Source organism: Nelumbo nucifera, chromosome 1 (genome assembly GCF_055504915.1).
Source record: "Nelumbo nucifera cultivar China Antique chromosome 1, China Antique-T2T, whole genome shotgun sequence".
Classification (NCBI taxonomy): Eukaryota; Viridiplantae; Streptophyta; class Magnoliopsida; order Proteales; family Nelumbonaceae; genus Nelumbo; species Nelumbo nucifera.
Genome location: NC_142649.1, coordinates 172391752 through 172408743, shown reverse-complemented (window position 1 = coordinate 172408743; position 16992 = coordinate 172391752). Strand labels below are relative to the sequence as shown.

General features: G+C 36.9%; 1 protein-coding gene across 1 annotated transcript; it reads left to right on the top strand.

Moving 5' to 3' along the window:
- The first annotated feature begins 880 nt into the window (after positions 1-880).
- Positions 881-16501, top strand: LOC104596432 (putative E3 ubiquitin-protein ligase LUL4). Its single transcript, XM_010257587.3, has 3 exons — positions 881-1810; positions 14267-14780; positions 16118-16501. The coding sequence occupies exons 1-3, from the start codon at positions 993-995 to the stop codon at positions 16229-16231; spliced, it is 1446 nt and encodes a 481-aa protein (XP_010255889.3). The 5' UTR covers positions 881-992; the 3' UTR covers positions 16232-16501.
- The last annotated feature ends 491 nt before the right edge of the window (positions 16502-16992 follow it).

Here is a 16992-nt window from a genome sequence, read left to right as displayed (position 1 = left end):
GAAGACCAAAGTGGCACTAGGCCCAAATTAAAAGTTACTAATCGCAAATTTTCCCCATATTAAAAAGGTATTAATCGAAAAATTTCCCTATATCTTATTCTGAACCGTATCGTGTCAACATTCAAAGACATCAAGTTTTGACTTGGCTGAGTAAATGTCCACTAATACTGGACCACCAGGCCAAGCCCAGACCGAGGATGATTTGTTCAAATCAATCCACCGTGGCGTCTGACGTGTCTATATGCATGCTTGAAGCGATCAATCGTATCACTTCTGTCTGAGTCAGGAACCTTCTGCAGCTGCCAGCTACAGTGAAATTACGCAAACGTGTTATTGGATTCGGATGCCATCCTGATCCTATCCAGCTATCCCTTGCGTTGTTGGTTGGTTTATTCTAACATACAACTTACAGATTTTTCGGTAGAAAAAGAAAAGAAAATGCTTTTTTAAGAAAAAGAAGGTTCGATTCTTCTTACAATGGTACAATGTCTACCTTGCACCGTTGAATTGAAAACTTCTTTTCAGTCTATTCTCTTCATCTTCACGCCGACGCACGGAATCTTATTCTTCCTTTCCTTCTTACTTATTAATTTATGACTTTAATAAATTTTCCTAGATGGGACGTACGACTGTACAGGCGGGGCCCACCGGCCCAGCTGTTATAAAGATTCCAATCCAACCTTAGACCAGAAATATGTGGGTCCCTTTGTGATTAAAACCTCCATCCATGTTCCATGAGCATTTTATTTTGATTTTTAACTTCACCTGCAACTAGAAAACAAGTAGTTGGAATTAGAATTTTAGAAATGGATTCAGTCTTCATCCCAGATTGGCCAGTACAAATGTCAATAGTCAAAACTTGGTCTTGGCAAGGACTGCCGACTCTAATTGCAGACCATCTAATCCGATACTGGTGATCTTGATGATGCTAATCATGCATTGTCAGATTTGCGAGATCTCTTAAGAGATAGTTAGGTGGGTCCAAGAAAAAAATGATGGCACATGTATCAATCAAATCATGTATGATAAAAGAGAGATGGGGAGTTTGGGTCTGGAGTGTGGGTGGTGATGGTCAGCTTTACTGCACAACGATTGTGAAAAAAAAAAGTTTTTTTGATTCTTCGGTTCATACTTCAGACTCGTATTTTCGTCTACTCCCCTCGTATATTTATTTTTCATCTTCATTACCTCTTCTCTTCTCTTCCCCTCTTTTCTCTCTCTTTACAGACTCCAGACCCCAAAACATGGGGCTGTCATGGAGCGCTAGAAGAAGGTACAACTATCAACCTCCTTCACAACTCATCTCTTCTTCTTCTTCTACTTCTGTTGCTGCTGCTGCTTCAGAACCTAATACTTCTTCAAACCCTCCTATACTTTCTCCTCCTCCTCCTCCTACTCCTCCACCACCACCGCCGCCGCCACCACCTAACTATGTTTTCGCTGCGAACGCCCCTTATCCTGCACACTCATATCCACCCCAGAATCCTTATCATACACTCCCACCACCACCACCACCACCACCTCCTCATTTGTCATTCTATCATTATTGTGGATATAACCCCGGCGGATACAGTGGGCCGTCTAATTATACCCCTTATTACGATAACCATGTTAATGGGTGGCATGGAATTCGGCCCCCCGGAGCTCCAATGCCGCCCCCGCCTCCTCCTCCTTATGTTGACCATCAGAGTGCCAAAAAGATTAGGAACGATGTAAATGTACACAAGGATACGATAAAAGTTGAGGTCGATCAGATGAACCCAGATTGCCATTTGGTTTCTTTTACTTTTGACTCTTTGGTCGACGGAAGGTAAGAGTCCTTTTCGAAACCTTAGTTCATGAGCTATTTTGTTTCTAAATTATTCAGTTTTGTTTTCCTTTCCTGTAATGGGCGTAATTGGAATCTGGGTGTTGATTGTTTAATTTGTTTATGTGATTTGATTTGTGTTGGCTATGGAGGGGAAACCTACTATGGGTTTTAAGTTTATTCAACTTTTCATTGTGGTTAGGGTTTTGAAGAGTCCATTTCAAGAAAACTTGCATATTCACATTTGAAATCAATTAGACTGGTGAAAAAAAATAACTAACACAGATCAAAATAAAACAAACTGTCAGTGCAAAATATACTCTTTTGCTTACCCATCAGCACACACACACACACACACACACATTTTGCTGAACAAAGAAAAATTTATAAGGAGAAAGGTGGTGCTTGGTGGTGGACATTTCGTTTATGTTTCTGAATGTGGTTGATATCTGGATTTTATATCGGTTAGTTATTGGTTGAGTTGCAATCTTCTTATAGTTTTGAAATGTTACATTGATATAATTGACCATTTCAGTAATCACCGTTAAGTGCACATGGAATGGATGCATCATGTACAAAGCAGCTGAATAGTTGATCACCCATTGTTTCATTTTTATTTTGTTTGATTTAGAAGCAGTTTGTTTATTCCATGAAAGATGGAACTGATCAGGTTCTTCATGTTGGGGATACAAGCGGTGTATTTTGTTGCATTATTCTTATCACCATTTACTGGGGCCTTGGGAAAGGAAGACAATAAACAATCTTTGATGATTAACCACAGTTGGTATAGATCATTCCCCATATGCTGCTTGTGAAGCAGGCATGGTTATTGATTCTTTCATTTTAAAGTGTGAACATTGTAGGGGGGCACTATTTAAAGTAGTTGAAGTAACTAAAGTAGCTTATGTACTGGTGATGGATTAAGTTGAATTTTGATAAAAGCTTCTTGGGAATCCCTGTCCTGAGTTAGGTATTTTGAAAATTTAATGATGATATACAAAAAATTAATATTACAAGAATAATTTTTATCAATAATTAATATATGGGAATATGCAAATCTAAATTCTGAAAGAAATTTATCATTTTAAAAAGCCAATTAGCTAGATTGATCAGAGTATTATGTTTATTTTAGATAAGCATTTAGAGTATTACATTTTTGACATTAAGGTTGTAGTCTTCTATGTTTAGGTCCTGCATGGGCTAAACTGTTTGAACTCTAAGCGTCATGGGTACAGCCTACAATATGGTAAAAGATGTATTCAACATTAAATTAAAGTTAATTCATAAAAAATATTAATAAGCCAGGTGAGGTGCACCTGGATTTGGGTGTGGCAACCACACAAAAATGAGCCTTGACCATGAGACTAGGTGTGTATTAGGCACATCTTTTAAAACACTGGTTAAGTGGAACCTTTTATGGAAAAATAAACTGAGATTTTGAAGATAGTGACATCTTACAAAAAAAAAAAAAAAAAAGAGGTGGAGTGGATAGATAGAAGTTTCAATTATCACTGTATAATCTTATGGCTTACAAATTAGTTTGCTCTCTGTTGTAAGGCAGTTATTTAGATTACTAAAATGTGTAACCTTCAATCAGCTTCTGAAGGCTAAGTTCCTCATCCTTCTTCAATCAGCTTAGAGCCTCAGAACAGTCTTTGATCCTTCCCACTGAATGAAAACGGAAATGTGAACAGTAAACCCCATATAGTTATGACCTTTTTTTTTATAAGTAAAAAGAAAAAACAATTGCAACCTAGGACGGTGTTGAGAGAACACCACCATAAGAGCAAATAAACAACAGACATCCAAATCCCAAACAAAAAGGCCCCCAAACGACTAACATCCCAGCCAGCACAAAAGAAAACCACAAAAACCAGCAACCAATACAAAAAACAACCTCTAGAACAAACCAGCTGAGTCCGGGAACCAAAACAGAGCAGCCACGAACCTCCAAGCCTCAAACTCTCACCTATAACTTACAAGGGTGTTGCGGTTGTACATGGAAGGTCTATAAAAAGTTTGTAGATCCTTACAAAACAAACCACACAAATCAAATCTTAATTAACACTAAAGAAACTATAATTCATGAAGGTCTAGAAAAATTTTCTAGATCCTCACCAGAAACCACTTAAGTGGAATCATTAGTTAATTAGAAAAGGCCCATTTCATTGCATGAAGTTCTATGAAAATTTTTAGACCTAATAAATATGACATTCATTAAATATAACTGAATGACGAAACAGGATTCATGTAGCTGATCCCATATAGTTGGGATAAGGGCCATTTAAATGTAATATTTAAGATAAAAAACAAGAAAAATTAAACAAGATATATAATTTTATGTATTTATATTAGTAACAAATAAGTTACTAAAATATTCATAATGATCTCTAGTTTAAATTTCACATTCAAAATGTGAATAAACAATAAGAAATATTTAATAAATAAAATTAGAAAAATGTAATATGAGAAATCAGAATTAAAATTAGAAAAATCTATATGTTGAACCAGAAAGGATTAGCTGAACGCAATGGCTGTTCTGCAGGCTGTGGAACCAATGATAACTCTCCACACCAGTTTATACGGGCCCCACTACTCTCACAGTGGGAACTATGAATTTACTACTGGTTGTGGAGTGTTATCTTTGGTTCCACTCCTACTGAGCATCCATCATGTTCAGCTAATCTGAATTAATATTAAACATGTTTATAAATATTATATTATTAACAAATAAATTATAAAATGGTCACCCCTTAAGGAGTTCAGTGGGTCCTCTTATCAGCATTTTTGTAATCAGTGGGGGTCAAATTATTGGCCATGACCCTGTCTGACTTTTTCTGGTTGATCATTTTTTGTATATGCTATGTATAGCTTATACTGGAAACCCTTTCTCTTTGATGGGGCCATCTCCGTAATCTCCAGGGGTTCTCCCCTTTCTTCAGTTTACTTTCCTTTCAGAAAAAAACAAATAAATTACAAAAATAGCTATTAGTTAATTTACATTCAATATTTAATATAAATTAGACAAATATATAAGAGTAAACTAACTACAAATTAGAATAAAAAAATATGCATGCATAGAATATTCTTTCATAGTAATCATCATCATCAATGCCCTGTCCTAACTATATGGGGTCCACAACATGAGTCCTGTTTTGCCATTCCTTTCCGTTCAGTTCCATATCCTGATACCCATTTTCAAATTACTACTTCCACCCAAATCCCTTTTGGTCTGCCCCTGGCTCTTCTAGCCACTTTAACTTGTAACAGATCACTTCTTCTAATGGGTGCTGTAGATGGTCTTCTATGCATGTGGACAAACCACCTCAGTTTACTTTCTCTTGTTTTATTTAAATATAATATTTCAGATACAAATAAACAACAAGAATAATTAAGCAACATATATAATATAATATAATATAATATGATATGTACTTATTATTAGTAACAAATAAGTATTAAAATAATCATAGCTACATTAATTTAAGTTTCATGTTGAAACTATCAATAAACAATAAGAAATATTAAGAAGGAAAATTGCTTGTACTTGCTCTATTATGCAGTTTTAACTTGAATTTTAAAGTCTACACTTGACAGGATAATTTCACTGCATATTACTGTCTATTAACTTTAGTTGGTTTAAGACAAGATAATAATCTAAAGGGATGTATTTATGCTTCTTTATCAATTTATAAAATACCATTGCATATTTCCACATATCTCACAATGTTTCCCCCATGTCTATGATTTTTACAATATTTCCATCTAACATTTCCAACATATTTCCTTGGCTTTAGTTGAGTGTTTTTTTTTTTTTTTTCCTTAGAGGGAAGGCTGTATTGTTCCTTGTTGTCTTAATCCATATAATCCGAATTCTAGGTTTGATCCATTGGTTGAGAAGTGTAACTTTTTATTTTATTTTTTTTGAATTATTTATCCTATCAAGCCCAAGATTTTACTTGAAAGCTATCATTCTGTTTATACTTAATAGTGAATCCGTCAACCTACTTTCTTGTGTATTTTTGCCTTTTGTGGTTACTTAAAATTTACAATGGTAGAAAACACAGATTTTATTTGTTAAATATACATAAATGCATCATAAAGAATATGAAAAAAAGTCTGGCATCTATTCATATCTCAAGTCAAGTGCTTTTTCTAATTGGTAGTTTTCATGGTAGCATTTTTTTCTCCCCTCCTATAGTATAATCATCTCACTTCACAACTGAAATTGCATTCATTGCTTGCATCTGGAACAATATAATATGAGAACACAAATGGATTTATTGACTAACAATATCCATAAGAAAATAGGAAATAGAAAATATTTTGTATGGTGCAGCATAGATGGTCCCTTTGCTTTGAACTGGGAAACTTTTCTGTAATCCCAATTGGTGACAATTTTATGCATTCTCTGACCTTGAACAAAGATACTCTGAACTCTGAATAAGAGGATGCTGACTTTCTCAGTTGATAAAGCCTGGGGGGAAGTGAATCCCAGACAAATCAAATTCCATGCCCACTGTTATTAACTGCTAATCAATAATCAAACCCCCTATCCTATCTTGAAAAAAGGTACTATAAAAAAAAGGATGACAGAAACTAGTGTAGTATAAATAGCAATAAGGACCATTTGGTTATGGTAATTTACAGCATTGATTGATGCAACTAACAAGAGTCTTGGTAAAAGATGAAGATGAAGATCAAAGAATCTTGGTAAAAGATATGAAATCAAACAAAGATGGAAAAGCTATTTTCAAAAATTATTAAATGAAAAACAAGGAGAAGGTGCTAATGGAGGAGAATCTAGCAATACTAGTAGTGTTAAAAATAATATGTACCTTTGTAGAGTTAGATCTACTGAAGTAAAAGAGGCACTAAATAAGATGTAGGGAAAGACGCTAGGACCTAATGGGATTCTAATAGAAGTATGGAAAGGTATGGGAGAGGTAGGCTTGTTATGACTAACCAAGCTATTCAATAAGATAGTGAAAGAAAAGAAGGTGCTTGATGATTGGAGAAACAACGGTATGGTGCCTACATTTAAGAACAAAGGTGATATACAAAGTTGTAATAACTATCGGGGGATTAAACTTATGAACTACGCTATAACACATTAGGAGAGAATAATTGAAAAAAGATTACAACTTGAAACAAGTATATTAGAGAATCAATTTGGCTTTGTTCCAGGGAGACCAACCATGGAAGCTATATTTCTTTGGAGACCATTGATAGAAAAGTTTAGAGAGAAGAAAGATGTTCATATGGTGTGCATTGATCCAAAAAAGGCATATGATGAAGTTCCTAGAGAGATGGAAGGGATATAGATTTTATAAGAAGCTACAAAAGCTAAAAGCCAGGATCGAAGCTTGGAACAAAGAAGAGTTTGGTAGAATTGAAGACAGAAAGGAAGCTTTTAGTAAAAAGATTCAAAAACTTGATGTTGCTAAGGAAGAGAGAGGATTGAGGCGTGAAGAAAGGGAAAAGAGATGGAAGTTGAAACAAGATTTGGAGGAAATTCTTAGAAAAGAAGAGATAAGCTGGAGACAAAAATCAAGATGCAAGTGGTTGAAGGAAGGAGATGGTAATACAAGATTTTTCCATAGCTTGGCAAGTGGAAAAAAGAGGAAGAACAAAGTGGAAAGTTTGGAATGGAATGGGGCAATGTTGACAAGAGAGGAAGAGATTGCAAAAGCTTTTGTAGAGCATTTTAAATCCATTTATGATAGCCCCGGTAGAGTAAGAGAGCTTCTAACCGACTTTGAGTGGCATGTTGGAGAAAGGGAATTGTTGGAACCCCTGGAAAGACCGTTTGAGGTTCAAGAAATAAAAGAGGCAATTTTCTCTATGGAAAGATCAAAAGCCCTGGGCTCGGATGGATTCACTATGGATTTTTATCAAGACTGTTGGGACATCTTAGGTGATGACCTTGTGGAGGTTTTCTTGGAATTCTTTGAAAGAGGAAAAATAAATGCTGGTGCAAATGCTACTTTCATAGCTTTGATCCCTAAGAAGGTGCCTGCAGTTCAACCCAAGGACTTTAGACTGATCAGTCTGATTGGGAGTCTTATAAGATCATTTCTAAAGTTCTTGCACTAAGACTCAAGAAAGTCATTCCTTCCTTAATCTCACCGAACCAAGGGGCCTTTGTGAAAGGGAGACAAATTATTGATCAAATTTTAATAGCTAATGGATGTGTGGATTACAAAAAAAAGGAAAGGAGAAAAGGGTCTGATCTGTAAACTTGACTTAGAAAAGGCTTATGATCTGATGGATTGGGACTTCTTGCTAGAAGTGATGAAGAATAGAGGCTTTGAGGAGAGGTGATGTAAGTGGATGAAGGGTTGTATTACCTATTGTCACTTCTCAATCTTAGTGAATGGAGTCACTAGGTACTTCTTTCCTGCAAAGAGGGGCCTCAGACAAGGAGACCCTTTGTCACCTTTCCTCTTTACCTTAGTAGTGGATGTCCTAAGTGTCTTCATTTCTAGGGCTGATTCAAGAAATCTACTAAAAGGATGGAGAGTTGGGATTCAACAAGTGATTGTTACTCACCTACAATTTGCGGATGATATCATTCTCTTTTGTGAAGGGGAAATTGAGGTGATGGATAATTTGAGATTGGTAGTGATGCATTTTGAGAGAGTCTCCAATCTGAAAGTCAATTGGAACAAGAGTTGTGTAGCGGGGGTGAATTTACGGGATGATGAAGTGCAATCGGTGGCTAGGGCTTTAGGTTGTGAGGTAAGGGGTTGGCCTCTAGTATATTTAGGTTTGCCCCTGGGGGGAAATCCTAGAACAGAAAACTTTTGGTACCCAGTTTTAGAAAGATTCACTAAGAAGCTAGGAGGGTGAAAGAGAAATTATATCTCACTAGGGGGTAGAATCACTTTAATAAAGTCTACTCTGGCCAACCTTCCGGTGTATTTTCTGTCGACCTTTAAGCTTCCTGTCAAGGTTGCCAATAAGTTAGAAAAGCTCATGAGAGATTTTCTATGGGAATCGGGTGACTCAAAAAAGGACCATTTAGTGAAGTGGGAAGTAGTTTCTAGGAAAAAGGAAGTGGGGGGTCTAGGCATTGGCAATATCAAATTAAGAAATGTAGCTTTGTTAGGAAAATGGTTGTGGAGATTTCCTTTGGAGCAGGACAGTTTGTGGCACTTGGTGGTGGAAAGTATTCATGGGATGGCAACTAATGGATGGGATGCTGGCGTCGACTCTAGGGCTTCTCATTTCTCCCCTTGAAAAGCAATTGCTGGAGTCTTGTCTTCCTTTCAGCCTTTCATCAGATTTGATGTGTGCTTAGGTAATAAAATTCTGTTTTGGGGAGGACCTTTGGCTTGGGAACACCCCCCTTAAGGATAGATTCCCGATAATGTATTCTCTTTCCCTAAATAAATTCAAAACCATCTCCTCACTTCATGTGTCTGAGGGGACTTAGGATTTGGGTTTGAGAAGAGGGTTGAGGGATTCAGAATTGGCTTCTGCAGATGAGTTATTCACTGTGTTGAATTTAGTTTTCCTAGATCTTTCCTGCCTAGATAGTAGAATTTGGAAAGAGTCCTCTTTAGGGACTTTCTCTTATTCATCTTTTTTCAACGCTTTAGTTCAGTCTTCTTTTGTGTCTCTCTTTTCTTGCTAAAGAAATTTGGTATTCTCTTGTGCCGCCAAAGGTTAGGGCTTTTTGCTGGGAAGTGGCTCTTGAAAAAATCAATACTATGGATGTACTTCAAAGAAAAAGGCCAGACTGGAGCCTTTCCCCACATGTCTGTTACCTTTGCTTAAGAAATGGTGAGACAGTGACTCATCTTTTGATTTCTTGTCCTTTTGCTTATTATTTGTGGAATTGGTTCTCTTCTTTGTTTGGTTACAGATGGAACCCCCCCTTGGGTGTGCTGAACCTTTTTGACTCTAGCTTTTTTTGACAACCAAGGAAAAGGGGCAAGGTAATGTGGAGAATAACAAGAGAAACCATCCTATGGTCAATTTGGGAAGAGAGAAACAATAGGATCTTCCTAGGGTAAGAAAAATCCAAGGAAGCACTTGTGGAAGTTGCCACCATCAAGGTTATGCACTGGCTGAAAGTACATCATCTCTTCAAGGACTTCTCCTCATCTAACTTAATTAGAAATTGGAGTGCTATAGCTATATCCTCGCCTTCCTCCCCTGTGATACAAGATTGTTGGGTACCACCGCCTCAGTTCAGGGTGAAGCTAAACTTTGATGGAAGCTCCTTGGGTAATCCAGGTCAGTCGGGAGTTGGGGGTGTGTACAGAAACGAGTAAGGAAAAGTCTTGGCCCTTTACTCGAGTCCAATTGGGGTGGGAGATTCATTAAGGGCAGAAGTAATGGCCTTACTTCAAGGTTTGAAACTGGCAAAACAATGGGAAATGCAACAATTAGAAGTGGAAGGAGACTCCAAGTTGGTAATAGGGTGGATGCAAGCTGGAAACCTGGGAGTGTGGTCTCCTAGACAGCCTCTAAGAGAGATTATTAGCTTAGCAAGGGAGATTGGGGTGCATCTTAAATGGGTAAGAAGGTCAGAAAATGGAATCATTGACACTTTAGCTTAGCAAGGTGTTATTAGGGAGGCTTTGTTTTGGGCCTGTTTGTAAGTTTTTGATTTTCTTTTTCCATCCATTTTGTGGGTGGTAAGCCTGTAATCTTTTCAATTCTCTAATGAAAGTTACTGTTTCCTATAAAACAAAAATAATATGGTGGCTCTTGGAAAAGAAAGGGGCTCAAAATGGATGTATAGACTTAAATAAGGATATGTATGAGGGGCAACAACCAATGTTAGAACATCAATGGGAATACTTTTAATTTTGTGGAGAAATTAAAAGTAAATGGAGAAACTTTAGTTGATTAAGAAGAGATTGCTAATTGTTTGTGGCTCATTTCAAATCAGTTTTTAAAAGACAAGAGGATGTGGGTGCTACTTTGGAAGGACAGGATTGGTCAAGATTGAGTCTGATTGTGGCAAGAATGTTGGAAAGGGATTTCGATTTGGAGGAGATAAGGGGGGTTGTGTTTTCAATGGATAGATCTAAAGCTTCAGAATCGTATGGTTTTACTAGGGCCTTTTATTAGGATTGTTAGGAGATAATTAAAGCAGACCTTTGGGCAATCTCTGAGGAGTTTGCTAAGGAATACTTTATTAGTCCGGGAATAAATTCAACTTTCCTAGCCTTAATCCCTAAGAAGGGAGGTGCCAATCAATTGAGAGATTTCAAAACAATTAGCTTGGTAACAAGCATCTATAAAATCTTGGCCAAAGTGATGTCTTTAAGATTAAAGCAAGTCCTTCTTGGTTTGATAAGCCACTCCCAAGGGGCGTTCATTCAAGGTAGATAGATCACAAATCAAATTTTGATAGCTAATGAATGCATAGAGGATTTAAAAAAAAAAGGAAAAGAAAGGGTTTGTGTGTAAATTGGACTTGGAGAAAGCTTTGATATGGTTGATTGGTCATTCCTCTTGGACACTTTGAAAAAACTTGGGTTTGGGGAGAGATGGTGTGGATGGATTGAAGGATGTTTGAAGACATGCCATTATTCGGTCCTAGTTAATGGAGTGGTCAGAGACTTTTTCCCAACAACTAGAGATTTGAGGTAGGGGTGAGCATTTGGTTAAAAATCGAAATAAATCAAAATTTTAAAAACCGAACTGAAAAAAAATAAAAACCAAAACCAAAACTGAATTTTAGAAAAATCGAAACAACCGAAACCGAAATTTTCGGTTTGTTTTTTTGTTATTTTGGTTAAAACCGAATTTTAATAATATATTCTATATTATATATTATAACATACAATATATATTATATATTATAAAACATATATAATATATTAATATATTAAAATATAAATATATAATATATTATATATTATATGTTGCATATTATATATTATATCTTACATATTATATATTATATATTACATATTATATACTAAAGTTCGGTTTATTCAGTTAACTGAATTTGTAATTCTAAAAACCAAAACCGAAACCGAAATTCAGTTTGGTTTTTCGGTTTTAACCGAATAATGCTCACCTCTAATTTGAGGCAAGGGGATCCCCTTTCTCCTTTCCTATTTACCTTGGTAGCAGAGGTGTTCAGTAGTCATATCGTAAGAGCTGACAGGTTGGGATTATTTAAAGGTTGGAGGGTTGGGAGAGAGAGCACAGTTGTTACACATTTGCAGTTCGTTGATGATACAATTATCTTTTGTGAAAGTGTTGATGCTCAAAAAGCAAGCAATTTGAAGCAGGTGACCAAATTGTTTGAATTTGTCTCTAAGTTGAAGATCAACTTTGGAAAGAGTTGCATAGTGGGATTGCAAGTAGAGAAGATCATGAGGGACTTCTTGTGGGAGACTGGTGAAGGAAGGAAAGATCACTTGGTGAGATGGGATCTAGTTTGTAGAAGTAAGGAGCAAGGGGGTTTAGGGTTAGGCAATATAGGGAAGAAGAATGAAGCTTTGTTGGGTAAATGGCTTTGGAGATGGCCATTAGATAGAGAGGGAGGGAGGAAGAGAGTCTTTGGCATAAGGTGGTGGGAAGTATTCATGGTTATGCAGAAAATGGTTGGGATGCTGGAGTGTTTCGGCGGGCTACTCTAAACTCTCCGTGAAGGTCGTTCATTGTATCCTTCCCCAATTCCTCAACCTTATTAGGTATGATGTGTGTACTGGTGATAGGATTCTCTTTTGGGAAGACACCTGGATTGGTAATTCCACCCTTAAGGACCTTTATCCATATTTTTATGACCTCTTCCTTTATAAAAGTGAACTCATTCAACGATTTGTTTTTCTCCCAGTCCTATGGATTTAGTTGGAATTTGGGTTTTAGAAAAGATCGAAGAGACTCTGAACTTGATCAAGCTGCTTTGTTAACCAAATCCCTAGACACTGTTTGTTTGGACTTTTCTAAACCTGATGCTAGAATCTGGACTCCCAACTCTCTGGGTCTTTTTTCTCACAGTTGTGTTGTGCTCAGTCCCTAACCCTCAGCCTTTCTTTTGGAAGGAAGTCTGGTCTAAGCCAACTCCCCCTAAAGTTGGAGCCCTTTGTTGGGAAGCCTCTCTTGGGAAATTAAACAGATTGGATACCCTACAAAAGAAAAGACCTAACCTCTGCATCTCCCCAAGCTGGTGTTTCCTTTGCAAAGCAAATGGAGAGAGCTATTACCATCTTCTAATTTCTTGCCCTTTTGTTGTGTATCTTTGGGAGAAATTTTTGGTATTTTTGGGGGTAGGTGGATGATGCCTCAGCAAATCAGGGGCTTTTCGACCCTACAACTTTTAGGGGGCCTAAGGGAAGAGGTAGAATTTTATGGAGATGTGTTAGGGCTTTAGTATGGACAGTTAGGGAGGAAAGAAATAACAGAATTTTTAATGATTAAGAAAGGGATGTAGATACTGTTTGGGAATGTCTGCTAATAAGGGCTATTAGCTGGGCCAAACTTTGAATTTATTCTCACTTTTCTCCTTTGATGACATACGGAGAAACTGGGAATCTGTTGCAAATTCTTCTTCCGTTAAGGACAAACCTGTTGTAGACTGGAAGCCCCCAGAATAAGGCTTCATAAAGCTCTACTTTAATGGCAGCAGCTTTGGCAATCCTGGACCTTCTGGTATTGGGGGTGTATTTAGGAATGAAGAGGGAGAGATTGTTGCCTTATTCTCGGGCCCATGTTTATGCATATAATATTGTACTTTAAATAATATAAAATATTATAAATCTTTAAATTTTATAATTTAATTTAATTAATGGAGTAGGCCCATAGCCTGCCTGGCCCAGCCCATGATCACCCCTAGATAGGATTTGTGCAGCCAACCCAGGATGTTTGGGTCAACAGTTAGTCTGTTTAATTAGTATAGGATGAAGAACACCATGGAGATTATGGTAAATGAGCAGTATCTTGGTACATGATAAAACTTTTGTTGAAAATTGAAAGACCATTAGGCCTATAATCTAGGCAAGTCAAAGACACTGGTTGCTAGTTATTTCCACTTATGGTAAGCACTTGAAAAAAATATGGTTCCAAGAGTATGATGGTTTGGTTTATTGCTTGAAGTCACAATCCTTGCACCATGATTTGTTTTCCTGAGTTTGATTTTGCTCCAATATGCATGCAATCTGGTAAATTTTGAAACTGGTGTTTCCTCTTTCTAGTTTTTAGCCATCATCTTTTTGAAGCCCCAAACAAAATTTACTTGTTTGTATGTTACTTGGAATCTGGATCTCGAAGATGAAAATTGAAAGCACAATAAGCACTAGGTGTATGAAACAAACTCCGGTTTTTTCCTGTTAATTTGGGTGGTCATTGTATGTACATCTTTTGTAATTAGTTTTTTTTTTTTTTTGATAAATATCTTTTGTAATTAGTTCTTTACACACTTAATACAAATTTATTGAATTCATATCTGATCTGATGGCTCTCTTTGTTTTATATTTTCAATGACAGTATCACCATATTTTACTTTGCCAAGGAAGGGGCAAACTGCAGTTTTAGTGCATTATATCCTGAGGCTCATATGCATGTAAGAGTGCCGTTTCAGAAGGGACTGGGACAGAAATTCCGTCAACCTCCAGGAACTGGCATAGACCTTGGCTTTTTTGAGTTAGATGATCTTGCAAAACCATCACCAAATGAAGACACATTCCCACTTGTTATCTCTGCTGAAGCATGCTTGCCACATCAGGATACAGATGAACATCTTACTCAACCTTTGCCATTGATAACATCACCTCATGCACAGATTACTCAAGCTGTCCTAGAGAAAAACAATAGGGGCTGTTTCCAAGTGAGAGTGATTAGGCAGATATTGTGGGTTGATGGGGTTCGCTATGAGTTGCGTGAGCTTTATGGAATTGGCAACTCAGCACAAGCGGGCTTTGATGACAATGATCCAGGAAAAGAGTGCGTTATTTGCATGACTGAGCCAAAGGATACAGCCATTTTACCTTGTCGACATATGGTGAGAAATCATCCTTCTCACTTCTAAGAATCTAATCCATTTATCTACTGGTGCATTTGCCATATGTGGGGAGGGATGTAATCCCCATTTTAAGAGTCACCTAGGACTTTTCCATGACCTAAAGGTGATCTAACTGCATTGTCTGAACCATTTTCTGGCTCATATTTGGGGGAAAAGGTTCATAAACCACTAAACCAGTGGTAATTGCTGAATTCTTGAGAACCCTCTTATGGAGTACACATTCAGAACCATACTAGGAATCTAATCCATTTATGTATTGATGAATTTTCCATGTGGGGAGGTATGTAATCCCCATTTTAAGAGTCGCCCAGAAATTTTCAATGACCTAAAAGTGATCTAACTGCATTATCTGAACCATTTTCTGTTTGATGTTTGGGAAAAAAGGTTCATAGGTCAGTGGTAATGCTGAATTCTTGAGAACCCTCTTATTGAGTACATTTTCAGAATCCTACCATATCCAAGTTTTGGACAATAAAAGAAACAAAGAATTGTAAACTTTTCTTCTTCAAGTCAATGAATGAATGATAAACATGGTAGTGTTCTCATCTCTAACTCAATGGGAGTGTTCTCATCTTATCTTCACTCATTGGCTGGTTTGGTGACTTGAGTGGTACTTCTTATATGCTTCTATTTTTTATTATCCTTTATTTTTTGTTTTGAACTGATTAAAAGTTTGTAGTGCAAATTTGAGTTCTTTAAAAATCAATCCAGGGAACACTAGTAAGTAAAGGCAAGGAAGGAAATGGGAATGCCTTTAAATTCAGAGAAATATGTTACTCCCAAATTAAAACACTTGCAGTTTTGATCAATAGGTTTGATTATTATCAGTTAAAACATTCAGTTTGTTTTGAAGAAAAAAAGTTCCTTCACAGCCTTGTTGATAAATTTATTTTTTCCCATCATGGTTCCATTTGTTCATCATAGAAGGTGAAGAAAAGTTTTCACTCTGAAATATGTCAGCTATATTTTTGCCCCTTTTACAGGCAAACTTTGCTTTGTACCCATTTTGCACAGAAATAAATGCCTAAAGGGAAACTTGTTAATGAGATATTGTAACTTTTTGTCTAACAGATTATCAGACCTAGAGGTTAGGAGGCTATTATTCTTGGGATTTATTTTATTTTTTTCCTACTGTTATTTTCCAAATTTAAAATTACCAAATTTGTAATGTATTGGAGACATTGTTAATGGAACATATGGAAGCCACTAGCACAGCATAAAACTGTCCTCTACCACTGGTTCTGCTTTCTCTTTCTCCTTTTACTGTTCATAATGTCTTCTGCATTTGTGCTGAGCAATGGTGTTTGCATTTCCAGTGTATGTGCAGTGAATGTGCAAAAGCATTGAGGCTCCAATCCAACAAGTGTCCAATATGTCGCCAGCCTATTGAGGAACTCATAGAGATCAAGGTTAATAAAGACGAACAGTGACAGGCTCTTCTCATTAAAAATTTCTGCTTGTATGGTATTCCTGTTTATTATTTATTTTTTTTGACTGTTTTTTTTGTCTTGTTCCTAAGCAATCATCTTCCAGTTTTTTTGGGAGGTGGGGGGTCTCTCCCACTGTAAGAATAACTACATCTCATTTTTGAATTTCTTCTGAACTGTAACTCTGTATATATTCCAAAGTGAGGGAATTTCCTACCAAGTATGACTATTTCCTTGTCTTGAAAATAGATAGTTGCTTCTCTAGCTTGTTTATTGGACTTTCTTTACACTGTATGGCTATCACTAAAAGGATGAAATGTACAACTCTGGAAATATAACCCATGCCTTTGTCCTTGTCTCCTTGAGATGGCAACTGCTGCTTCTTGGTGTGGTTTTGAAAGTTCAGGGAGGCAGATTTGATGTTAATATATCCGAGTCTTTCAAAATTCCAGCCTCTGTGTGTGTGTGTGTGTGAGAGAGAGAGAGAGAGGGGGGGGGGGGGTGGGAGTAAGCTAGAAGAAACATGGGCACATGAATAAATTTCATTAAGCTCTTCCTATTCAAGGTTTTTGGCAGTATTAAATACTTTGGGCTTTAGTTCATTGAAGAAGACAGCAGTAGTTAACTGCCCCATCTTAGTCCTTTCAGCAAACCATGAAACCATGTTTTAATGCTCGATATTGGTGAGCTGTATGATATTGTGGAACAGGGGCTTAATAATCGGCCAAGTTCTGGCGTTGTTGAAATAAAATACCTTTTTATTT